Raw genomic sequence first — 19731 nt, 5'->3', positions numbered from 1 at the left:
AATTGTCATGCTTCTTTATTCAACAAAAGCAAATATGAATTAAAAAATTACACAATCATCTCCACCCACAATTTATTTAATAAATACTATGTGTTATTTGATAAAACCCCCTCATTGGATTTTAACTTATTGATAAATCCATTTTTTGTAATTGATATTTGACATCAATCCAATCAATCCAAAATACCTTATATGCCCCAACTAACTATTCTAATAAATTATAAAAAAAAAAAAAAAAAAAAAAAAAAATCTGTTGATAAATGCAGATCCCCCCCCCCCCCCCCCCCCTAATTAATAGTACCAAAAAATCCTCCAAAAAATTATGCCCCCAGTCACGCTCCGAATCCACTCAAAAATTATCGTTTGTTCACCGTTTACACCAAGCCCACACAACAATGGAGATTATTGTTCTAAGGGAAGAAACTGATTACAGACTAAAAACACATTTTTTTTAGGAAGCCACAGTTATTCGTAATCGTTAGCACGACAAGATGGTTCAACAATCAGAGACAAAAAATAATTAATTAGTGTCGTGTGTTTGTTGATTTAAACCGATTAGTTGAAAATTGCAAGTAATTTACATGATTGTTCTTTATTTATTCTACATGTGCTTCTTCCCATTCCCAAATTATTTCAGGAAGGAGAAAATTGAAGACACATGAAAACCACTCTATATAGACAGCTATATAAACATGAAAATCACTATGTATAAACAACTATATAAACATGAAAACCACTATGTATAAACGGCTATATAAACATGAAAACCGCTATGTATAAACAGCTATATAAGCATGAAAACCACTATGTATAATAGTTATGTAAACATGAAAACCACTCTGTATAATTACAAATTCGTTTTCTTGCTCTGATAAACAATAACATAACGTTCACGCAAAATAAACATGTTCATACATCTACAATTCTCTCGATAACTCCAAATTGAGATTTTAGGGTTGATAACTCTACAAAGTGAATCGAACAACATCAACGCCCTAGCAACCCCAGAGATCCTTGTAGTGCCAAGTGTAGCTAGAATAGAGAGAGAGAGAGAGAGAGAGAGAGAGAGAGAGAGAGAGAGAGAGAGAGAGAGAGAGAGAGAGAGAGAGAGAGAGACGTATATTAAAATTATGAGGATTCGAAGTCTACAATCAATGAGCGGGAATCGTGGGATAAGTTAAGAACGTGTTATTTAAGATATATATGGAAAATATATTATATATATTTTAATATTAAAATTAAATATATGTTATTTCTTAGTTAGGGTATAATGGTGACAATTAAGTGTTTTTAATTAATAAAAGTTATTTTAGATTTATCTTAAAAACGTAAAATTAAATTGGGCTCGTTGTAATGACACAATGGGGGGTTTTTATCAAATTTTCCCTAAATACTAACGTATCAATCAGGAGCGGACCCAGGGTCGTTTGTTGGTGGGCGAAAGTTTGGGAAAAAATAAACAATCCCTTTACGGAGATTCGAGGGTTGAGCCCCAATTTTTTGGGGTATTTAATTGAGCAACAATAACTATATATTTAAAAAAATATATAATATGATCATTGATTGTATCATTATTTAAATTTCCTAGCAATAACTAAATATTTAAAAAAATATATAATATGATCATTGTATCATTATTTAAATTTCCTAAATTTAGAAATCATGGATTATAAGAGGGTAATTTATTTTTTTGTGGGGCGAATATACTATAATCTAAAGTCTAAACATACATGAGTGAAAATCAATAAAAAAAAATTAAAAAAAAATAAAAAAGTAGGCAAAGCAAAATGCTTGCTTTGTCATTCATGACAGCAGCAGCAGATGCTTTCAAATTAATATCTAAGATAAGTTTCAGTAGCAATACAAACATTCCACCAAAATGATGACCAATTTCAATTTGTGCGGCACTTACAAATTAATACTAATGATTACCTAGATGAGACAATTAGTTGGCCGTAAACGTATTTCAAGAGTTGCATTATCATATTTCCTAACAAAATATACATGCTAGTACAACAACTAACTAAACCTTGGAGTAATAAATAATGCTGCTCATAATTTACTCAAATAATGTTAGAAACTTGTAAAGACGACAATACAACGAAAACGAGCCAAAGCAGCATCAAATAAAAAGAAGTAAGCCAAGCCCAGTGTCTTGGACCACCGAGCTCAGCACCCAAAGTAAGTCGCCTAAATACCAAAACTCCAATACACCCTACTGATGTTGCAAAGAATATTAGCAATGAGAAGCTAAGTCCCGCCGCATTCTCTATTCTCAATGGTTTCTTATATGCAATGTAGTTGTATAACGTGTCGATTAGCCACGGTACTCCAATCCCAATATATATATTCACCGAATTGCTACATCAAATCAAATCAAACGCAACATACAGTTAGAACAAGAATGTGGCAATTCTAGTGAGAGATTCTCAAGACGAATACCAATTATAATTATGAGAGAGAGAGAGAGAGAGAGAGAGAGAGAGAGAGAGAGAGAGAGAGAGAGAGAGAGAGGATTGAAGGAACCTGCAAGTGATATTGGCAATGGCAGAGTCAGCTGTGATCTGGCGCTCTGCTGCAATTTTGCTAGCAACTAAATCAGGCCATGAAGTTCCAGCAGCCAATGCTGTCAATGCTATGATGTATGCATTAATACCTGAATATTCAGTTAATAATTAGCTGCTTAGTCAGATCAAGAAACAACTCAAAGAAACGAATAGTAGCAAGTATGAAGAACCTGTAACACAGCTTATTAGATCTGTAATCTTGGTGACAATGTAAGCTATCCCACTTATGAAAACTAAAGAGAAAATAAAAGCAATCCATCCATTAGCAATCTGATACGGCGGTACAAAGGCGAACAGTAATCTCCATGGTGCAAGGACCAACTTCCACAAAGCCTTCGCTACCCTAAGAGATTTACTATTCAGTTTTTTTGACTCTGGGCTCTCCAACTGTTCACATACAAAATAATTTTATTCAGCAAAAAATTAATATTTCCAACTACTTGGCAGTGTTTGTTGTTTCATTGAAAGAGCGATAAAGCAGTAGTACCGTGAGAGCATCAATAAACTGCATCTTCCAGACGGAGAGCAAATCATCTTTCTGAGGAATCGTATCGTTACGACATTGCTCTGAGGAGGATTCATGAATGTCAGTGTCAGCCACGTTTTCATACACAAAGCCTGCAGTTTAAAATGGATCAACCGTACTAATGAATGTCACAAAAGATTCCTAATGTTTTCTACAAGTGCTTCTTCCTTTTATGATATAAGCTCGTATCGTTTATGATTATATATTGTTATATTTCTCAGATGATCATGCATCATGGTCCTTTTTGTAACTTACCATCGATTCAGTCAAGGACGAAAAATAAAAAAAATAATAACTTATTCATAAAATTATGATTCGTAAAATTTGGAAACATAGGAAGAAAAAAGCAAATAAAATTTGTGTATGATAAATGAGGAAACTATCCATTTAACAAGAATTACCTGTGTTATCAGAATGGATAGAAAAAATGTCGACAATGATGCTGTTTCTATCTTCATCAACTTCCGGGTAGTTATCACGAGTCTTATTGCCATCCCCGTATGGAGCATTTTTTTCTGCAGGTACCCAGTCTTCGGGCCTCTCACTTCTTGTCCTAATTATTAATGCCACAAAATCAGAATCAAGAATGCATTTCTCCTCTTCTTGTTGGATAATATATAACCAAGTTCTAATACGCTATTTAGTTTTGTAAAGAAAATAAAAAGACTAACATGGGCAGAGACACATAGGGCCAACGTTTATCTTGAGCATAAGCATGTATAAGCAGAAGACCAAATTGCGCTACTGTCAACAAAGCTTCCCACAGAGTTATCACATTCGGCGTCCATATCTGCATAGTTGTTCAACTTTGTTTTTAGATAGAAAGATTTGGTAATCTGAAATGCAATTAAGCGCGTGAGGAAGGGAAAAAAAGAGAGTGGGGCTAACCTTAAGTATTATGTAAAGCCAAATGTAAGCCCAGAAAGACCAAAAGAGCTCAACAAGCCAAACTCCAATATCTGATATCCTTTTTAGTTCTCCGGCTTTAGGAACAACAACACATACAGCATGAATCGGAAACAAATCAAATGCAGCAGACCCCACAAGTGTTCCTGGACCTAAACCTGTTCCCAAATTCATAGTTAGACATTCAATTCCGAATACGTGTTGTGTCCTAATTCATTGCCTAAGTACAGAACATGCTAATCCTGATCTATGAAACTTAATTCCTATTACCACTTATAAAAAACTACTCTTCTCAAACGAACACAAAGTTAATGATTCATTGGTTTATAGAGTTTCCATCACAAGAAGCAAAATGGCGAGTCTGATTGATACAGCAAGCAAACAAGACATACACATGTCTGTACTAGAATTTGTAATCATAAATGATGAAGAAAACTTTGATTGTAACAAAGAGCAAATGAGTGATTTTGCAGTCCCAAAAGTGGGAGTAAGAAAATATACTAAAACCAATTTTATAAAAGAATACAAGACAAATTTTTAGTTGTGCAAGAAAGTTTTCAAATAAAATTTCAAATACAAATAAAAGTTTCTATGACACAAAAGTTAAAACTCAGATTACTAATATGGTTTAGTAAATATGATAGCAAAAGATCAAGAGAGACGAACCTCCGGCAGTCAAGCTTCCAATATTCCTAATAGCATCAATTGTTGCCAAAGAAATCTGCGGAAAGCTAGTTCCGAATGCCAGCAGAGTGATGTCAGCGATGGTGTAATTCCATACCTTTTCGTATTTGATAACTTTGGTATTAGTTAAAGGATCAATCTCTTCCACAGCACGGCTATGCTTAACAACATTCTCCATTGAACGGAAGAAACGATCGGTTATAGCTGATAACCCCACAAAACAATAAGCCAGAGCCAGAAAATACAAGAAGCCTCGTAAACCGTGACTGAGCTTAGTCTCGAAATGAAATATAAAATAAAATAGGCATCTCTCGTGGCCAAGGTTGCTATCCCAAGTACTGCTACTATTCAGCGAGGCCATCTTATCTTCTGTGAACAAAGGTTTCACAGCTCAACCATGAAAACAGAAAAAATTGATCCACCCGAACAACAAGCCAACCTATTACATATATTCATATTCCAGAGTCAGTCATGAAAAAACACATAAAATTAAAAAAATTCCAAATAATATCAAAAATCATAATTTTGTAGCACGATCAAACCATAGCGGTGATTATCCAGAATTGCAATATTGAATTACCGGCAAGACTCAGAAAAAGAAAGTTAGTTGTGTTTAATAAGTTTAAGGTAGAAGGTAGTGTGATCGAAGTAGGATATTTATAGAGTTTGGTGGATGAAATATATATCGGATTAATCAATTTGTTTGGTTGCGTGATCAAACACTTGCACAAAAAGAATGCTGTAAAGTAATTTGGTGAAAACAACCTGAAAAGAGATTATTCATGTACGGCGGGGATTAAGCAATAAAAACAACGTAACTCGTGTTGCCCATTCATAACCAGACAACGCAACGCAATGACTCCGAGCTAACACGGCACAACAAAAATAGTCGGTGCAATTAATTATAAATTGAAAATTCAAATTTTAAAATAAATTTGTGGAATGGAGTAAACGTGCATCTCGATAACCTGATTAATTAAAAATACAGGGAAAAGAAAAACCAGGAACCAAAAATTACCGCCGCCGTAAGAGAATTCGCGTTGAATAGATCTGATAATCCCGGCGCAGAGGAAAAGTGGAGTAGATAATAAAGAGGGTTATAGAGAAAGAGAGAGATATATATATATATATAGAGAGAGAGAGAGAGAGAGAGAGAGAGAGAGAGAAAGAGATAAATAGGGGGCCGGGGGAAGTATGAATTTGTAATGGAGCAGGACACTTATCATCCTACCAATATCGGAAAGCAGCAGTCCCGTTATAATGGTGAACTTCCTATGAAAGCCAGACTGTCCGACTACCTGATATGAATGTGCATGCTATTTATATATATTTATTTATTTATTTATTAGGAGCTAAATACGTGATTATGGTGGCTAACATAATTATTTTTTAATTACTGCTCCACTTAATTAATCATCACATGTTATGTACGGTATATACCTAGGTATGTTAAACGAGCCGAACCGACTCGTGAGCTCGATGAGCCGGCTCAGAAAAAAGCTCGAATTTGGATTCGAGTATTTCGAGCTCGAACCAGTTTTTAATTGCTAATCATGAGCTCACGAGCCGGCTCGCAAGTCTTATTTATTATTTTTATTTTTATTTATTATTTTTTATATATTATTTTTTATTTAAATAATACAAAAATTATAGAAATAAATAAAAATAAAATATAAATATTAAAAAATATATATAATTATAATTTATTGTTTCTTTTGTAATTTTTTAAATAATTTTAATTATAATAAAATAATAATTAAAAAAAAAACAAAATGAGCTTGGGCTCGAGCTTGAGCTCGAGCCAAAAAAGAACGAACTCAACTCGAGCTCAAACTCGACAAAATAGACTCGAGCTCGAGCTCGAGCCTGTCAAAAGAGACGAGCTCGGCTCCTTCACACCCCTAGCTACACCTATATATTTAGGGATAACTGGCTAGATTCTCTTACTTGGAGCTTAGAACAACTTCAATGCTAAAATCAAAATTGAATTATAAATGGGGTTTTATGCATAAGTCTCTCATTAACCACCTTAATTATTTTAAAACGGATTTATTTAACTAATCATTAAATAATTATTCATTTTTCACTACAAAATAATTATTGACTCTCATTGATATTCTCAAATATTATATTTGAGTCTCGGTTTATCATTACTTAGATTCTCCTTACATTAACATATATATTCTAATAACCACCAAATAATATATTCACTAAAAAATAAATTAGAAAGCTACAAACGAATATAAAAATCTTTGAAGAAAAGAAGAATGCATGTCTAGGAGAAAATAAAAATCATATGCACCAAAAAAATATTTCTTCTCTAATCTGAAATCCTCGATGTCCGTCGGCATCTAAGTGTGATCGATAAATTGGACTCAATGACGATGATGAAGGTCATGGGTTGCACCACTGGAGTTTGTTGATGAAACGAATTTCGAAGAAAACCCCGCAGTTGAATTAAATCAAAGAAGAAAATCTTTGAGTACCAATCAATGATTAACGATCTTTTTCCCTCGATTCTTCAACAATCACAAGAATAATATGAATTTGACTTCAATTTGTTCACGAATCTAAATTTCCTCTTTCTCTCACAATCATTTTATGGATCTGGTAATACTCCAACGAAGAACGGAGGCGGATGATGAACGATCGATGAGATATGAAAGAGAATAGATAAGAGAGAAGAAAAGAAAGAACGTCAAATTGCAGATTGATATGCTGAAAAGAAGGAACGTGATTTATTTTCATACTTACGGAACTGTTAAATATAAGGGTATGATTGGGATAAATTAAAACAGCAGTTTTTTGTTCCAATGATTTAGTTCACAAAAAAATAGAAACGCGCTATATCCACCGCCTTATATCTCTTTGCACCACCTACTTTAATTTATAAATTAAAAAAAAAATTTACTACTTCATTTTACTATTTACCCTTTATCCTAAAAATAATGTCAAAATATGTAGAATTGAAACTCTCGATTCACCATAGACATAAAAATCATCATCTTCTCTTTATTCTTTTGTTTCCCAAGTTTTCCGATTTTACACCTCATGACAAAGAATTTATGGACAACAAGGCTTCTCATACTTCCAATTTTCAACCCAATCGAATATTTGGAATGAAAATCTCATAAAATAAGCAGGAAAATAATACTATATTTTAATATATTTGAGAAGATTGAAGAGCTACATAAGAAAATTTATGTTTCGGAAGAAAAGATACGTGACAGAAGAATAGGTGTGGACCGTGAGGGAAATAATATGGATTGAAGTGGTGGAACAAGATAATAGGGCGCACACATAATTTTATGGGTAAATTACACCCACCCCCCTGAGGTATCATCAAATAACTCACACACCCCTGTCGTTTTAGGAATTACAATAACCCCCCTGAGGTATTGCTCCGTCTAACAGTTACCCCCTTACGGCCCCCTTACTAACGGAATCTACAAGATTCCATGGAATATTCGTTTTCAAATTCCAAATATGCCCTTGTACACGTGTCCCAGTAGGCAGTTATGTTTGTAAGACTAATATACCCCAGAGGGGGCTAATTGTAATATGTTTAATTTTATAATTATAAAAAAAAATTCAAATTTTAATATAAAAATAAAATAAAAATTCTGACCGTTTTTTATAGCCGTTGTACCATGAGGGGTTAATTGAAATCGAAAACATTCCAGAGGGGGGTAATTGTAATGTCTGAACAAAAATAAAAAAATAGCCGTTTTCCCCCACCCCTTATATAAGTGTCACCATATGTTCAATTTTTTTGTTCACTCAACTTAATCAAAGTCATTTCGTTTTTGTAATTATATGGCATCCTCAAGTAATAGTTCTCAAATCAGTGGACTTCGTTACAAGAAGCAGAAATGCAAGCGGTCGAATTGTGGAAAAAAGACTACTATCATGATCTCGGAAACAAGTTTAAATCCGGGGAGGTTGTTTTATTGTTGTTCCGAGCACGGTTTCTCTCACTGGTGTGACCCGTTTGACGGTCAGCAAAACTGCTCACACAAAATTTCGAAGGACTTTCATGATGAAAGTGAAGCAACTAGTGCAAAAAACGAATCTGCAGTGAAAATTGAAGAATCTGCAAATGGAGTAATTCATAGCCTAATTGTTTTAAACCTAGCAATATTTGCATTTTATATGTTATGCCAAACATTTGTGCTTATATTTCACTAGTGTAACAATCAAAAAAACTTGTATTTCCAATAAATGCAGATTCCCAACTACACAAAAAAACCACAATATTCTAATTCAGTTGACTTACAAACTTGTTCACTAACAGAATATAAACACAGATTCCCGAGTACACAAAATACCCACAATATTCAAATGCAAACTGACTTACAAACTGGTTCATAAACAGAATCTAACACAAATTCCCAACTACACAAAAAAAGACCACAATATTCTAATCCAAACTTGTTCACAAACAGAATAACATCAGTTGGCCTACAAAATAACTACAAGCTTCCAAAATAATAACAAAACATGCCTCTTTGGCTTTCAAAAATATGCCTAATCAAGTACTTAACAAAACAGGCCTCATTATATACTTAATCATTCAAACATGCATAACAACATTAAAACCTCATCAAAGAAAGGAATTTATCTGCACTCATCTTGGGAAGAAGATGATCATATTTAGTGGTCATGGGGTTGCCAATAGCAATCTTACTCAGCCTCATTCTCTCTTCAAATTCATCATCAAGTTTAGATGTTGCCCTGGAAGTTGATGTTGTTGCCTTGGAAGGTGGCTTCCAAACTGGCTGTGAAGCTGCCTTAGAAGCTGTTTTAGCTGCCTTGGAAGGTGGTGGCTTGGAAGATGTTCCCTTGGAAGTTGTTGCCTTGGAAGTTGTTGCCTTGGAAGCTGGTGGCTTGGAAGCTGTTTCCTTTGAAGGTGGTGGCTTGGTAGCTGTAGCCTTTGAAGGTGGTGGCTTGGAAGCTGTTGCTTTGGAAGATGGTGGCTTGGAAGCTGTTGTCTTGGAAGGTGGCTTGGAAGCTGTTGCCTTGGAATGTGGCTTGGAAGATGGTTTTGAAGTTGTTGCCTTTGAAAATGCTTTTGAAATTGCCTTAGAAGGAGCTTGAACTTGGACAGTGGGGCCATCACATTGAACAGTGGGGCCATCAACTTGGACATATGAGCTTTCTTGAATTTGGATGGATGGGCCTTCAACTTGTAGATCACCCTGAATATTTAAAAGACAATAATGAGAAACTACTGTTCAAAATATATACATCATATTCAAAAAATAACTATGATCTTGTAAATATACCTTGTGTATTTTCTTTTTTTTGTGGTTGATGGCAGTATTTGATGTTTTTCTCTTGCCAACTCTACTTGACTCAGCAGCTTGTGACAATGGAATTTCAGCTTCAGGATTGTTGGATGCTTGGAATTGGCTGTCACCTTCAACATTTGCCTACAAACAACATCATCAAATGCAAATCAACTAAACAGTATTAAAATACAAACAATATCAGCTAATGCAAATCAACTAAACAGTAACACAAAACCAAAAAAACAAAAAAAAAAGTCTAATTACACATTCACCTCAACACCAGAAGACCTTGGAGCTCCTTTGCAAGTTCTGATATTGTGCCCCAACCCATTACACCTTTTGCATCTAACAACAGAAGACCTCTTTGCAGTTTCCCCCTCATTTGGTGCTCTTCTTCTGTTTTTCTTTGGCCTGCCAGGTGGCCTTCTATAAGTTGGAGGCAGCAAATTTTGTGGAGTAACAGTGGTGTCTTCTGGCCACAATTCAGAACTTGTAATGGCATGAATGTGGTGACTGTAAGTGGTGAGGTACTGCTGTTTGGAAAAACTGTTGTGAACATAATCCTCTATGTTTTCCCTTCTGTACAGAATCCCCAAAATTGCATGCTTGCAGGGGATTCCACTCAGATCCCAAACCTGACACTCACAAGTTCTGCTAGATAACTTAACAATGAAAAGTTGGTTATCTTCCTGAACTTGGAATTCATTGTCACCAGCAACAAAGATACGACATTTCCTAGCCTCTAACCTCTCCTTGTTCAACCTTATCACTACATTTTTAGGAAGATCAGTTTTCCACCTAATTCCCTTTTCCCTCCTCATTATCAGCCTATTCATCAACTTTGCTCTAAGTCCATCTAACAAATGAAAGAAAGGCTTAGGCCTAAGTTCTGCTATCCAGTTATTAAAAGACTCAGAAATATTATTAGTGACATGATCATTCTTCAATCTCCTATCATATGCATATCTAGACCATAACTCAGATGGAATCTTTAAAAGCCAGTTATAAGCCCTAATGTTATGTTCTTTGATTTTGTACATGGCAAAGTTAAAACCTGGAGCAGTATATGACCTAGCAGCTTTCCAAAACCACTTTTTTAGGGGAACCCCAGCAAATGAACTTCTAAAATTTGCACAAATGTGCCTAGCACATTTTCTGTTAATGGCATGAGGGACTCTCTCTGTTATTGCCTCCACCAGTCCCTACAATAAACCAATGAATTCATTAGACATCAAAAAAACCACATGAAAAATAATATCACAAGAAAAATAATAGGAAATAAAACTGACCTTTTGTCTGTCTGTCATGAAAGTCCATGGTCTTCCATCAGAAAATCCATCAAACATGATACACAGATTGTGAAAGAAGAATCCCCAACTCTCCTTGGACTCAGTTTCCACAATAGCAAATGCTATTGGGTAGAGGCCATTATTTGCATCCAACCCTATTGCAGACAGTAGCACACCACCATATGGACCTTTCAAATGGCATCCATCAAACCCTAAAAAGGGAGAACACCCAGCCATAAATCCATCTCTCACAGCAGCCAATCCTAGAAAGAATCTCTTGAATGTTGGACCCCTAGGGATGGAGAGATTTTCATCATTTGCAATATCACACTGTAGTGTGACAACACTTCCAGGATTGCTTTGTTGTACCATATGAGCATATGTGGGCAATTTCTGAAATAGCTCAGCATGGTTACCTTGAATCTCCTCCATTGCTAACATCCTTGCTCTGTACATTTGCATATAATAGGTAGACACCCCATATTTTTTTATCTCATCCTCTATACCCTTCAAATTCAAGTCTGGATTGCTTCTTAGTACATCAATCAGTTTTGAGGCCATCCATTTGGCAGTAACCTCTCTGTCAGCTGAAGTCCTTACACAGTTGTGAGTGTCTGTGTAAGTCTTGATTTGGAATGTTACATTGTCTGGTAACACAGAAGCATGGATTCTCCAGCTACATTTTTTCACTGAACAATGAGCAGTCACCCTTTTTCTCTCATTTTTCTTCCTTACACACTCAAATCCTTCTTGAATAACATAATCCTTCAATGCCAGCCTAAAAGCATCTACATTGTCAAACACTTGACCCTTCTTTAGCACTATATGACCTCCCTCTCTGTGAGTATACACATGATCTCCAAACTCCATGCATCCATTCAAAGGATCATTGTCAAACTCTTCATCTGAGTTGTTTGCAGCTTCACAGTGGTCATCTGACTCATAATCACTCAAAAAACCATCTTCATATTCCTCTGCATCACTCAACTCAATCTCACTTCTGTTATCATCCTCATCAATGTGTGCTATAAAATCATCATCTGAATCATCAATGGCATCATCCCTACCATCATGCTCTTCTACTGGCACATCCACATTTGGCTCATCTTGTTGAGCTTCATCAGCAATTTCAGTCTCTATGAACTGAACAATTTCTTCAATGCATGCATTGAGATCACCCTCATCCACATTTGCAGCCTCCTCATTTTCTTCAATACTCACCTCAGCAGCCATACTAACAGGAGATTCCACAAATAAGTCAAACCAGTCATTCTTTGTATTTCTTTTAAACATGTCCATCACATCATTATCATTTTTAATCTCCATCACCTCACCACCATCAATAGTACATGAATATCTTAACCCTGATACTTCAATACTAGGGAATGACTCTACAACATCTAAACCCAAATCAATATAGCTATACACATCTGGATCAACACCACTAAGCTTCACTTTGGAGCCCAAATAATTCAGAACAATGCAATACAACTTATCTTCCATGCCTGAAATTAAAAATAAATAAAATGTTTCAATTAAAAATAAATAAAATGTTTCAGACACAAGCAAATTGGGGAATATAAGGAGAAAAATTGCAAATAATAAAACCTGGGTAAAATGGCCAAAATTGATAAAATGAAAGAACAATTAAAAACACCTAAATCAATAAGTCAGGGTAAAATTTGAGAGAAAAAAACATGGAAAAATTCGAAGAGATTTACAAAACCAGAAATCCCGAAAAAACCGTAATTGAAAAAACCCTAAATTGAAAAAACCCTAAATTGAAAAAACCCTAAATTAACCCATTTAACAACATGGGGAAATTGAAAATTTTTACCCATAAATAAAGGGGAAAGAGACGAGAAACCTAATCCATTAACCACATCATAACAAATCAAATCTCAGAAAAAATGGGTAAAAACTCACCGTTCTGTTTGCATATGAACAAGCAGGAAGCGTTCTTCGTGCACCCCACGAATTTCCAGCCTTCAACCCTCAACGCAGTCAACTGAAGTGTGAAAATTTCAACAAAAGAACTCGAATCGCAGTGAGAGGCGAAGGAAAGTGAGAGAGAGATTCAAGAAAAATAAAAACCCTAAAAATTGAAGTGAAACGTTTTTAGAAATCTGCAAATGAACTTGTGGGTAAAGTGGACTTTTCCATTCTTTACATTTTTCGTTTTTTTCCAGACATTATAATTTGAAGGGTAATTCGGTAAATTCCTTCATTCTGTTAGCATAATTGACGGTCGGTCAATTTCAGGGGGGTTATTGTAATTCCTAAAACGACAGGGGTGTGTGAGTTATTTGATGATACCTCAGGGGGGTGTGTGTAATTTACCCTAATTTTATTGTTTAATGGTATTTTGGACGTTTATTAAAAGGTTTTGATAGAAAAATTTGTTATGGTGGTGAGAGGAGATAAAAGAAAAAGGCGTTGGAAATAGCGAGTCTCAAAAAATTATTAGGATTGTATTCTATATATAATTAGGTTTGGTGCAAATGACCTATACTATAGTATTAACCTCTAATGTTTAATATATGTTTCAACTAGATCAAAAAAAAATGAATTTTTATTTTCTTATTTTCGACAACAAAAGTAAATATTTTAAGCGACAAAAATAAATATTTCAACCAAAAAAATACAAATTTAATTTTCTTAATTTTTTTAATTAATTTATTGTGGGGCAACATAGGTTAGAGTCTCCATATACAATCCCAAATTTAGGAAAATATATAAAAATTTTAAGTATCTATTTTAGAAACTCTAGTAAAATAGACTTGTGCAACCTATAGAGACTCCATTGAAGATGCTCTAACAAGAGCAAAATGTTTTCATATCCATAAAATATAAATAACTACCTAATAGGCTAATAGATGTTTGAAATATATCTTTAACGAAAGCAGCAAAATCGAATATTTTATGAAATATTTTATAACCTATCCATCAATCTTATAATCGAAATGCACCATAAGATTATTGGGTTTTATGAAAGAAACATTTTATTGAATGTTGAGTAGATTTACCCAAAATTGAAGGAGGAGTTTCGGATAAATCTATCTGAAATCTTGTTTCTTCTTTTTCTTCAATTTGACTCTTCTTTTCTTTCTAAATTCGAAATTTAAAAATTTAACACTCCAATAAGATTTTAAAATATAAAGTAAAAATATAGTTATATGAATTTCACAAACTATACATTTGAAAATAATCAATCTCTCAAGTGTCGTCAAATGGCCAAGATATTGACCAAGTAACCAATATTTTCATGATCGGTAATATCAATTTCAAATAATTAAAAGAGTCGTATGTTGATAAACGAAGATGCTATCATTATAAAATTTGTATGGTGATCTCTAAATATTAAAAAAAATTTGTTACTTTTCGAGTGGTAAACATTGAATATTTTCAATTTCAATTTCTAACTCCTTTCACACCCATTTATCATATCTAACGCTATCAATCTAAATAAAATTCCTATAAGGGTTAAATACAACTTACACCCCTAAAGTATATCTTATGTAACACTTACCCCTTAAAGTATTATATGTAACGCTTACCCCTGAAGCATTATTTAATTTTATTTTAAATTCTAATACCTTCAAATTTCTCTTTTATTGAAAGGAATAACTAAAAGAATAATTAAATAATACAACTAAAAATATCCATTGAGAAATACAATATTATAAAATTTAAAAATATTATCTTGCGTTGAGTACATAAATTCAAGTGTAAGTTTTACAAATGATACTTTTAAGGGGTAAGTGTTACATAGGCTATACTTCAGGGGTGCAAGTGAATTTAACCCTTCCTATAACTCAAGTCTTACCTCTACACTTATTACAATTATTATAATATTATTGTTGAAATTCAAATTTTAAATTAGAGTTATTAGATTTTTGAGAATTAAATTAATGAAATTCATCTAAATTCAAAATTTATACATATATCTGTGTTGAAATGGAAAAAATAGATATTTTTTACTTAGAATGTAGTATTGTTGAGTAAATTTTGTCGGCTTAAAACACAAAATCGGGCCGGAAAAATCGACCAAGAAGCTTCACAAAACCATAAAAACATGTGATGATGTCTAGACACAAATACGTTGTTATTTCATCTTAGAAAGATGCACATTGTTGTTTTGCGTCCATGACACATGCAAATTTGTTGTTGTCCAATCTGGTCAAGAGCAAGGTTAATGTATTTGCATCTAGAAGAGACACAATACCGATGTCAATGGTGTTGAACATGCTAAAGATTACTTGGGTATTTACGTGTGTGCCTCAGACACAATCATGGAAGAGATGCGTATGATTTATGTGTATAATAATTAAGGGGGAAATTAAGGAAAGAGTAGCAAGGAGGGGTTACCAATTGAATTGTCTCATTTGATGCTACAAACTCTATAATATGTAGCATTTGATGACTGAATTGGAATTGGTCATAATTCTGTTAAACATAATTTAAACTTTAATCCATCAAAAAACTTCCACACTTTCAAACAGTATCAGAGGTACAAACGCAGGGAGTTGCAGATTGCAAGATTTCATAGCCTTACATAACATAACAACCAATAAAGGAACATATACATATGCTTACAACCAAATAGATACTTTGAAACCTGAAACCCCGATCACAGATTACCATGATGCCTTGTCAACAATATAAGAAAATAGGCCTAAATCAACAAAAATGAAAATCTACAACAGATCAAATAGCAAGTGTCGAGAGCACCAAAACCTCCAGACAATCATAGTTGGTACAAAATACACGATATCAAATAAATAGCAGCGGCACATGCTGAAAAAGAGAGATTGATAGAATAAGAGGTAACATAAAGCATCATTTGCCCAACATGCAGATTCATAAAATAGAAAGTCTTGTTAAATCCCAATACTCAGATAGAAGTAATAAATTCAAAAAAAGTCTGTTCCAGCAAAAACAAAAAGGAAGAAAATCGGAATCTATATATCTAGTCCTCTTCCTCTCCCTCTTGCTCAGCAATGTTGAAATACCTAAGTTCGTAGATGTTTCGGTCTTTGTTGGAAGCAATCACACGGAGCCAATCTCTCACATTATGCTTCTTCAAGTATTTCTTTGTCAAATACTTGAGGTACCTGCAACACACTTACAAATCACTTCTTTGAAAATGAACAAAACTTGACTACAAGTTTATTATAAGAACACAAGCCAAATACTGGTAGCTTGATAAGCAATTTCTATACTTGATGAAATGAAAATGAAGTAAGATATGGAAAATTCAACTCATCAGCTATTTATTACTACACATTACACTTTGTGACAATGCATTTGGTCAAAAACCAGTGAAGGCAAACTAACTTTGATTTTGAAGAGACAAGCGAACAAACACAAAGACTGACTATTTCATGTTGAAGATGCAATCAAGAAATACGAGGGTTCATCAGAATCAATACTTAAGTCAAAGTGGTGTCAGCAGACTCTGGACCCTAAATTTCTTATTACTCCTAAAGACTCTATTTGGAGGTTGAAAAAACAAATTCATTAATTTGGTTTCAAAGTAAACCAAAAATAAAACATTTATAGACAAATATAACTAAGCAAATAACATATTATAGTTATCTTCTTTTTCAGGCACATTTTCACATTCCCAGATCGTTTAGAATGAATTCATGTTTTGCTAGAAATGAAATGAAAGCAAATTCATTTCTAATTGATTTAATTTGTACTAGAATCAATTTATCGACAATAAGAATGCAGACATCATTTAGATCAATAAAATTGAAAATGTGAGAACAAATCCAAAAGTAAATACTAATAATTAAAGAAAAAGAAAAAGGAAAAAACCTTTTGGAGAAAGTAGCATCGGCAGTGACGGTAATCTTGCTCTTGTCGCGGGTGACGGTAACAGAATCACCGAGAGCGCCGGCCTTGCCACCGACCTTGATCCTTTCCTGCAAAAACTTCTCTAGGGAAGCAATCTCCATGATCTTATCCTCCACAGGCTTCGAACAATCGATGACGTAGGTTGCTACCTTCTTCTTCCCACCTTTCGCACCCGCAGCTGCCGCTCCTTTGCTCATTTTCGCTCTCTCTCTTTTTATTCTTCTTGCCTGCAAGCAGCTAAATCAATGGCTAAATCAATGAATCCAATCAGAATCTGAAAACGTGTGTGCGGGAAAATGATATGATGAAAACTCTTACAGATGTGGAATCACGGCCGACTGTGTGTGTGTGTGTGTAGAGAGTGAATTGAGCAGACGATAGAATACAACAAGGGTTTATTAGGGTTTCTCCAATTGGTCCAGGCCTCTAGGGTTTACTTTACTCTCAAATTGATCGGGGTTGGTGATAAAACTATTGGGCCGCCAGAATTCACCAAATATTGGGCCTATTATTATTATTATTATTATTATTATTATTATTATTATTTCGTTTTATTATTTCATTTTATTACTCCTAAAAATAGTAAACAAAAAATTCTCTTATTTCGTTGGATAATTTATTTTATGTATTTCATTAAGTTTAATGTTGGCTATCCCCACAATTAGCAAACTCGTGTCGATTTTCATTTTTCGTGTCGAATTTTTCTATATAGTAACTCACAACCCACACAAATTATGAAAAACGTATTAGATTAAACATATGTAATAAGTTTCATTCAGAAAAACATGGATAAATGGGTTCCAACTCATGTCAAATCATAGTGCTATGTCTTTATCCACCAACTAGATCATCATTTATAGTAATATTTCATTAATTTGTATTTATTTTAAAGTTTGTTTTCCCCTTAATACTGTGAATTTAGTAACGAGGTTTTGACATTTTTTCTTGCATTGCATAATTGTATTTTAGTATTGGCTTCGATTCTTCTTATGATAGAGTACATTGATAATTATTGGACGATTTTGTAGTCCAATTAATTATTTTGACTTCCCTAATTAAAGGAGGTGATATTCGCGGTAGCAAATTATGAATGCGAGTTTAAAAAAATCCACTATCTACCTTTCTTTCTCTCTCTACAATTTTAGCTTTTATATTAGAAATCATTCCAAAACACATGTTATTGTAGCCATTTGCAAAAAAAAAAATGAGTGCATCGAATGAGGATCGAGATACGAAATCCAATGAGGTAAAATTTGTTCGTTTTTGTTCTTTAAATCGCGAAAACGCGACTCACGGCCAATTTGGACGCCCAAAAATACGTTTCACGACTAAACTGCGCGCGAAACAGCTAGATTCACGCCCAAATTGAACGCACGGTCCGGTATTCGGCGCCTGGTTCGGACGCACAGAAGTATTTCCCGCGCCTGGTTTGGACGCGGACAAGTACTTCCTGCGCCCGGTTTGGGCGCGCAAAACCACTACCCGCGTCCAGTTTGGGTGCTGAAAACCGCCACCCGGGTCCGGTTTGGGCGCGCAAAACCGATTCCGACGTCCGGCTTGGGCACGCAACACTTTTTTTTTTTTCTTTTTTTTTTTTTTTTATTGTTATTGTTATTACTCTTTAACCTTATTTTATTCATAATTATTTCACGAAGAGCAACAACAATATTCTTCTACGTTTGAAGTTGATCATAGTGAGCATTTTATAGTATCGGAACTTTTTAACTCGAGGATTGAAATGGTAGAATGGGCGAGAACGACCGCCAAGAATCTTGGTGTAAAGTTGGTGAGCCGTAATAGCCCTTCAAATAGAGCATATCTTACTTGTGATCTATTTGGGGTGAAGAGACCAAGTAAAACGGACACAGATGTGCCAAAGAAGAGATGGTCGGGCACAAAGAAAATTAATTGTAAATTTTACTTGGTAGGAGAGCAACATTACGGGGATAGATGGGGAATTAGAATATTATATGGGAAGCATAATCATGATCCCGTAAATTTGTTTGGGCATGGGTCTACGAAAATGACTGAAGAGGAGGCGGAAATTACTCGGATGTTGGCAAAAAGTCGTGTGCCGCCGAAAAAGATTTTAATACATTTGAAAGAGAAGAACTTGGCACAAGATAAGACAAATATACAATGAAAAAGCGAAAATGAAAAAGGAGGCTAGAAGCGGGCATACAATTATGCAGCATTTGGTTGGGTTGCTTGAGGAACATAAGTATTATAAGTGGATCCGCACTGATCCAACTACGCATGAAGTTATTGATCTGATGTGGGCTCACCCTCAGTCGGTCAAAATGTTGAGACTGTTTCCATACGTTTTGCTGTTTGACTGTACATACAAAACAAATGTGTACAAAATGCCTTTGTTGGAGATTATTGGTGTTTGCTCCGAAGGTCTGAATTTTACTGTTGCAATGGCATTCATGCGCCATGAAAATAAAGTGCATTATACATGGGCGTTGAACAATTTGAGAAAGTTATACCTCCCAAACAATGTACCGGGGGTCGTTGTGACTGATAGGGAATTGGGGCTGATAAAGGGGTTAGAGAATGTGTTCCCAGAGTCATATCATCTTCTATGCACATTCCATATCAATAGG

The 19731-nt window shown here is 34.5% G+C and overlaps 4 protein-coding genes across 12 annotated transcripts; 1 reads left to right on the top strand and 3 right to left on the bottom strand.

Moving 5' to 3' along the window:
- Positions 1-1774: 1774 nt before the first annotated feature.
- LOC105972112 (magnesium/proton exchanger) lies at positions 1775-5979 on the bottom strand. Of its 8 annotated transcripts, none has more exons than XM_012997054.2 (9): positions 5702-5979; positions 4666-5122; positions 3982-4157; positions 3765-3883; positions 3495-3646; positions 3055-3185; positions 2738-2954; positions 2527-2656; positions 1775-2361 (listed from the first exon to the last, which is right to left on the bottom strand). In XM_012997054.2, exons 2-9 carry the CDS (start codon positions 5042-5044, stop codon positions 2064-2066), a joined length of 1602 nt encoding a protein of 533 aa, XP_012852508.2. In that variant the 5' UTR covers positions 5045-5122; positions 5702-5979; the 3' UTR covers positions 1775-2063. The 8 variants fall into 8 exon arrangements, with proteins under 8 accessions (XP_012852508.2, XP_088669565.1, XP_012852506.2 ...); XM_088813439.1 differs by having other exon boundaries at positions 3055-3134; XM_012997052.2 differs by lacking the exon at positions 5702-5979 and adding an exon at positions 5264-5450.
- A 3296-nt stretch (positions 5980-9275) lies between these two features.
- Positions 9276-12766, bottom strand: LOC105956239 (uncharacterized). The gene is made up of 4 exons (XM_088812704.1): positions 11264-12766; positions 10247-11176; positions 9969-10115; positions 9276-9881 (listed from the first exon to the last, which is right to left on the bottom strand). The coding sequence occupies exons 1-4, from the start codon at positions 12764-12766 to the stop codon at positions 9276-9278; spliced, it is 3186 nt and encodes a 1061-aa protein (XP_088668830.1).
- A 3339-nt stretch (positions 12767-16105) lies between these two features.
- Positions 16106-17575, bottom strand: LOC105952520 (large ribosomal subunit protein eL22z). 2 transcript variants are annotated; one of them, XM_088813150.1, is made up of 3 exons: positions 17444-17575; positions 17087-17362; positions 16106-16377 (listed from the first exon to the last, which is right to left on the bottom strand). In XM_088813150.1, exons 2-3 carry the CDS (start codon positions 17320-17322, stop codon positions 16233-16235), a joined length of 381 nt encoding a protein of 126 aa, XP_088669276.1. In that variant the 5' UTR covers positions 17323-17362; positions 17444-17575; the 3' UTR covers positions 16106-16232. The 2 variants fall into 2 exon arrangements, with proteins under 2 accessions (XP_088669276.1, XP_088669277.1); XM_088813151.1 differs by having other exon boundaries at positions 17087-17352.
- Positions 17576-18863: 1288 nt separating this feature from the next.
- Positions 18864-19268, top strand: LOC148765200 (uncharacterized). Its single transcript, XM_088812703.1, has one exon. The coding sequence runs from the start codon at positions 18864-18866 to the stop codon at positions 19266-19268; it is 405 nt and encodes a 134-aa protein (XP_088668829.1).
- The last annotated feature ends 463 nt before the right edge of the window (positions 19269-19731 follow it).

This window comes from Erythranthe guttata, chromosome 14, assembly GCF_056151865.1.
Source record: "Erythranthe guttata isolate IM_541 chromosome 14, IM_541, whole genome shotgun sequence".
Lineage (NCBI taxonomy): Eukaryota > Viridiplantae > Streptophyta > Magnoliopsida > Lamiales > Phrymaceae > Erythranthe > Erythranthe guttata.
This window is presented reverse-complemented; position numbering and strand designations above follow the sequence as displayed.

Coding starts and splice junctions, on each gene's coding strand:
- LOC105972112 (XM_012997054.2), bottom strand. CDS start 5,044: ATGGCCTCGCTGAATAGTAGCAGTACTTGGGATAGCAACCTTGGCCAC. Junction 4,158..4,665: donor TGGAAGCTTGACTGCCGGAG/GTTCGTCTCTCT, acceptor ATTTGGGAACAG/GTTTAGGTCCAGGAACACTT. Junction 3,186..3,494: donor TATCCATTCTGATAACACAG/GTAATTCTTGTT, acceptor TTTAAACTGCAG/GCTTTGTGTATGAAAACGTG.
- LOC105956239 (XM_088812704.1), bottom strand. CDS start 12,766: ATGGAAGATAAGTTGTATTGCATTGTTCTGAATTATTTGGGCTCCAAA. Junction 11,177..11,263: donor TCATGACAGACAGACAAAAG/GTCAGTTTTATT, acceptor GGTTTATTGTAG/GGACTGGTGGAGGCAATAAC. Junction 9,882..9,968: donor AAAAAAAGAAAATACACAAG/GTATATTTACAA, acceptor TTAAATATTCAG/GGTGATCTACAAGTTGAAGG.
- LOC105952520 (XM_088813150.1), bottom strand. CDS start 17,322: ATGAGCAAAGGAGCGGCAGCTGCGGGTGCGAAAGGTGGGAAGAAGAAG. Junction 16,378..17,086: donor GATGCTACTTTCTCCAAAAG/GTTTTTTCCTTT, acceptor AGTGTGTTGCAG/GTACCTCAAGTATTTGACAA.
- LOC148765200 (XM_088812703.1), top strand. CDS start 18,864: ATGGTAGAATGGGCGAGAACGACCGCCAAGAATCTTGGTGTAAAGTTG.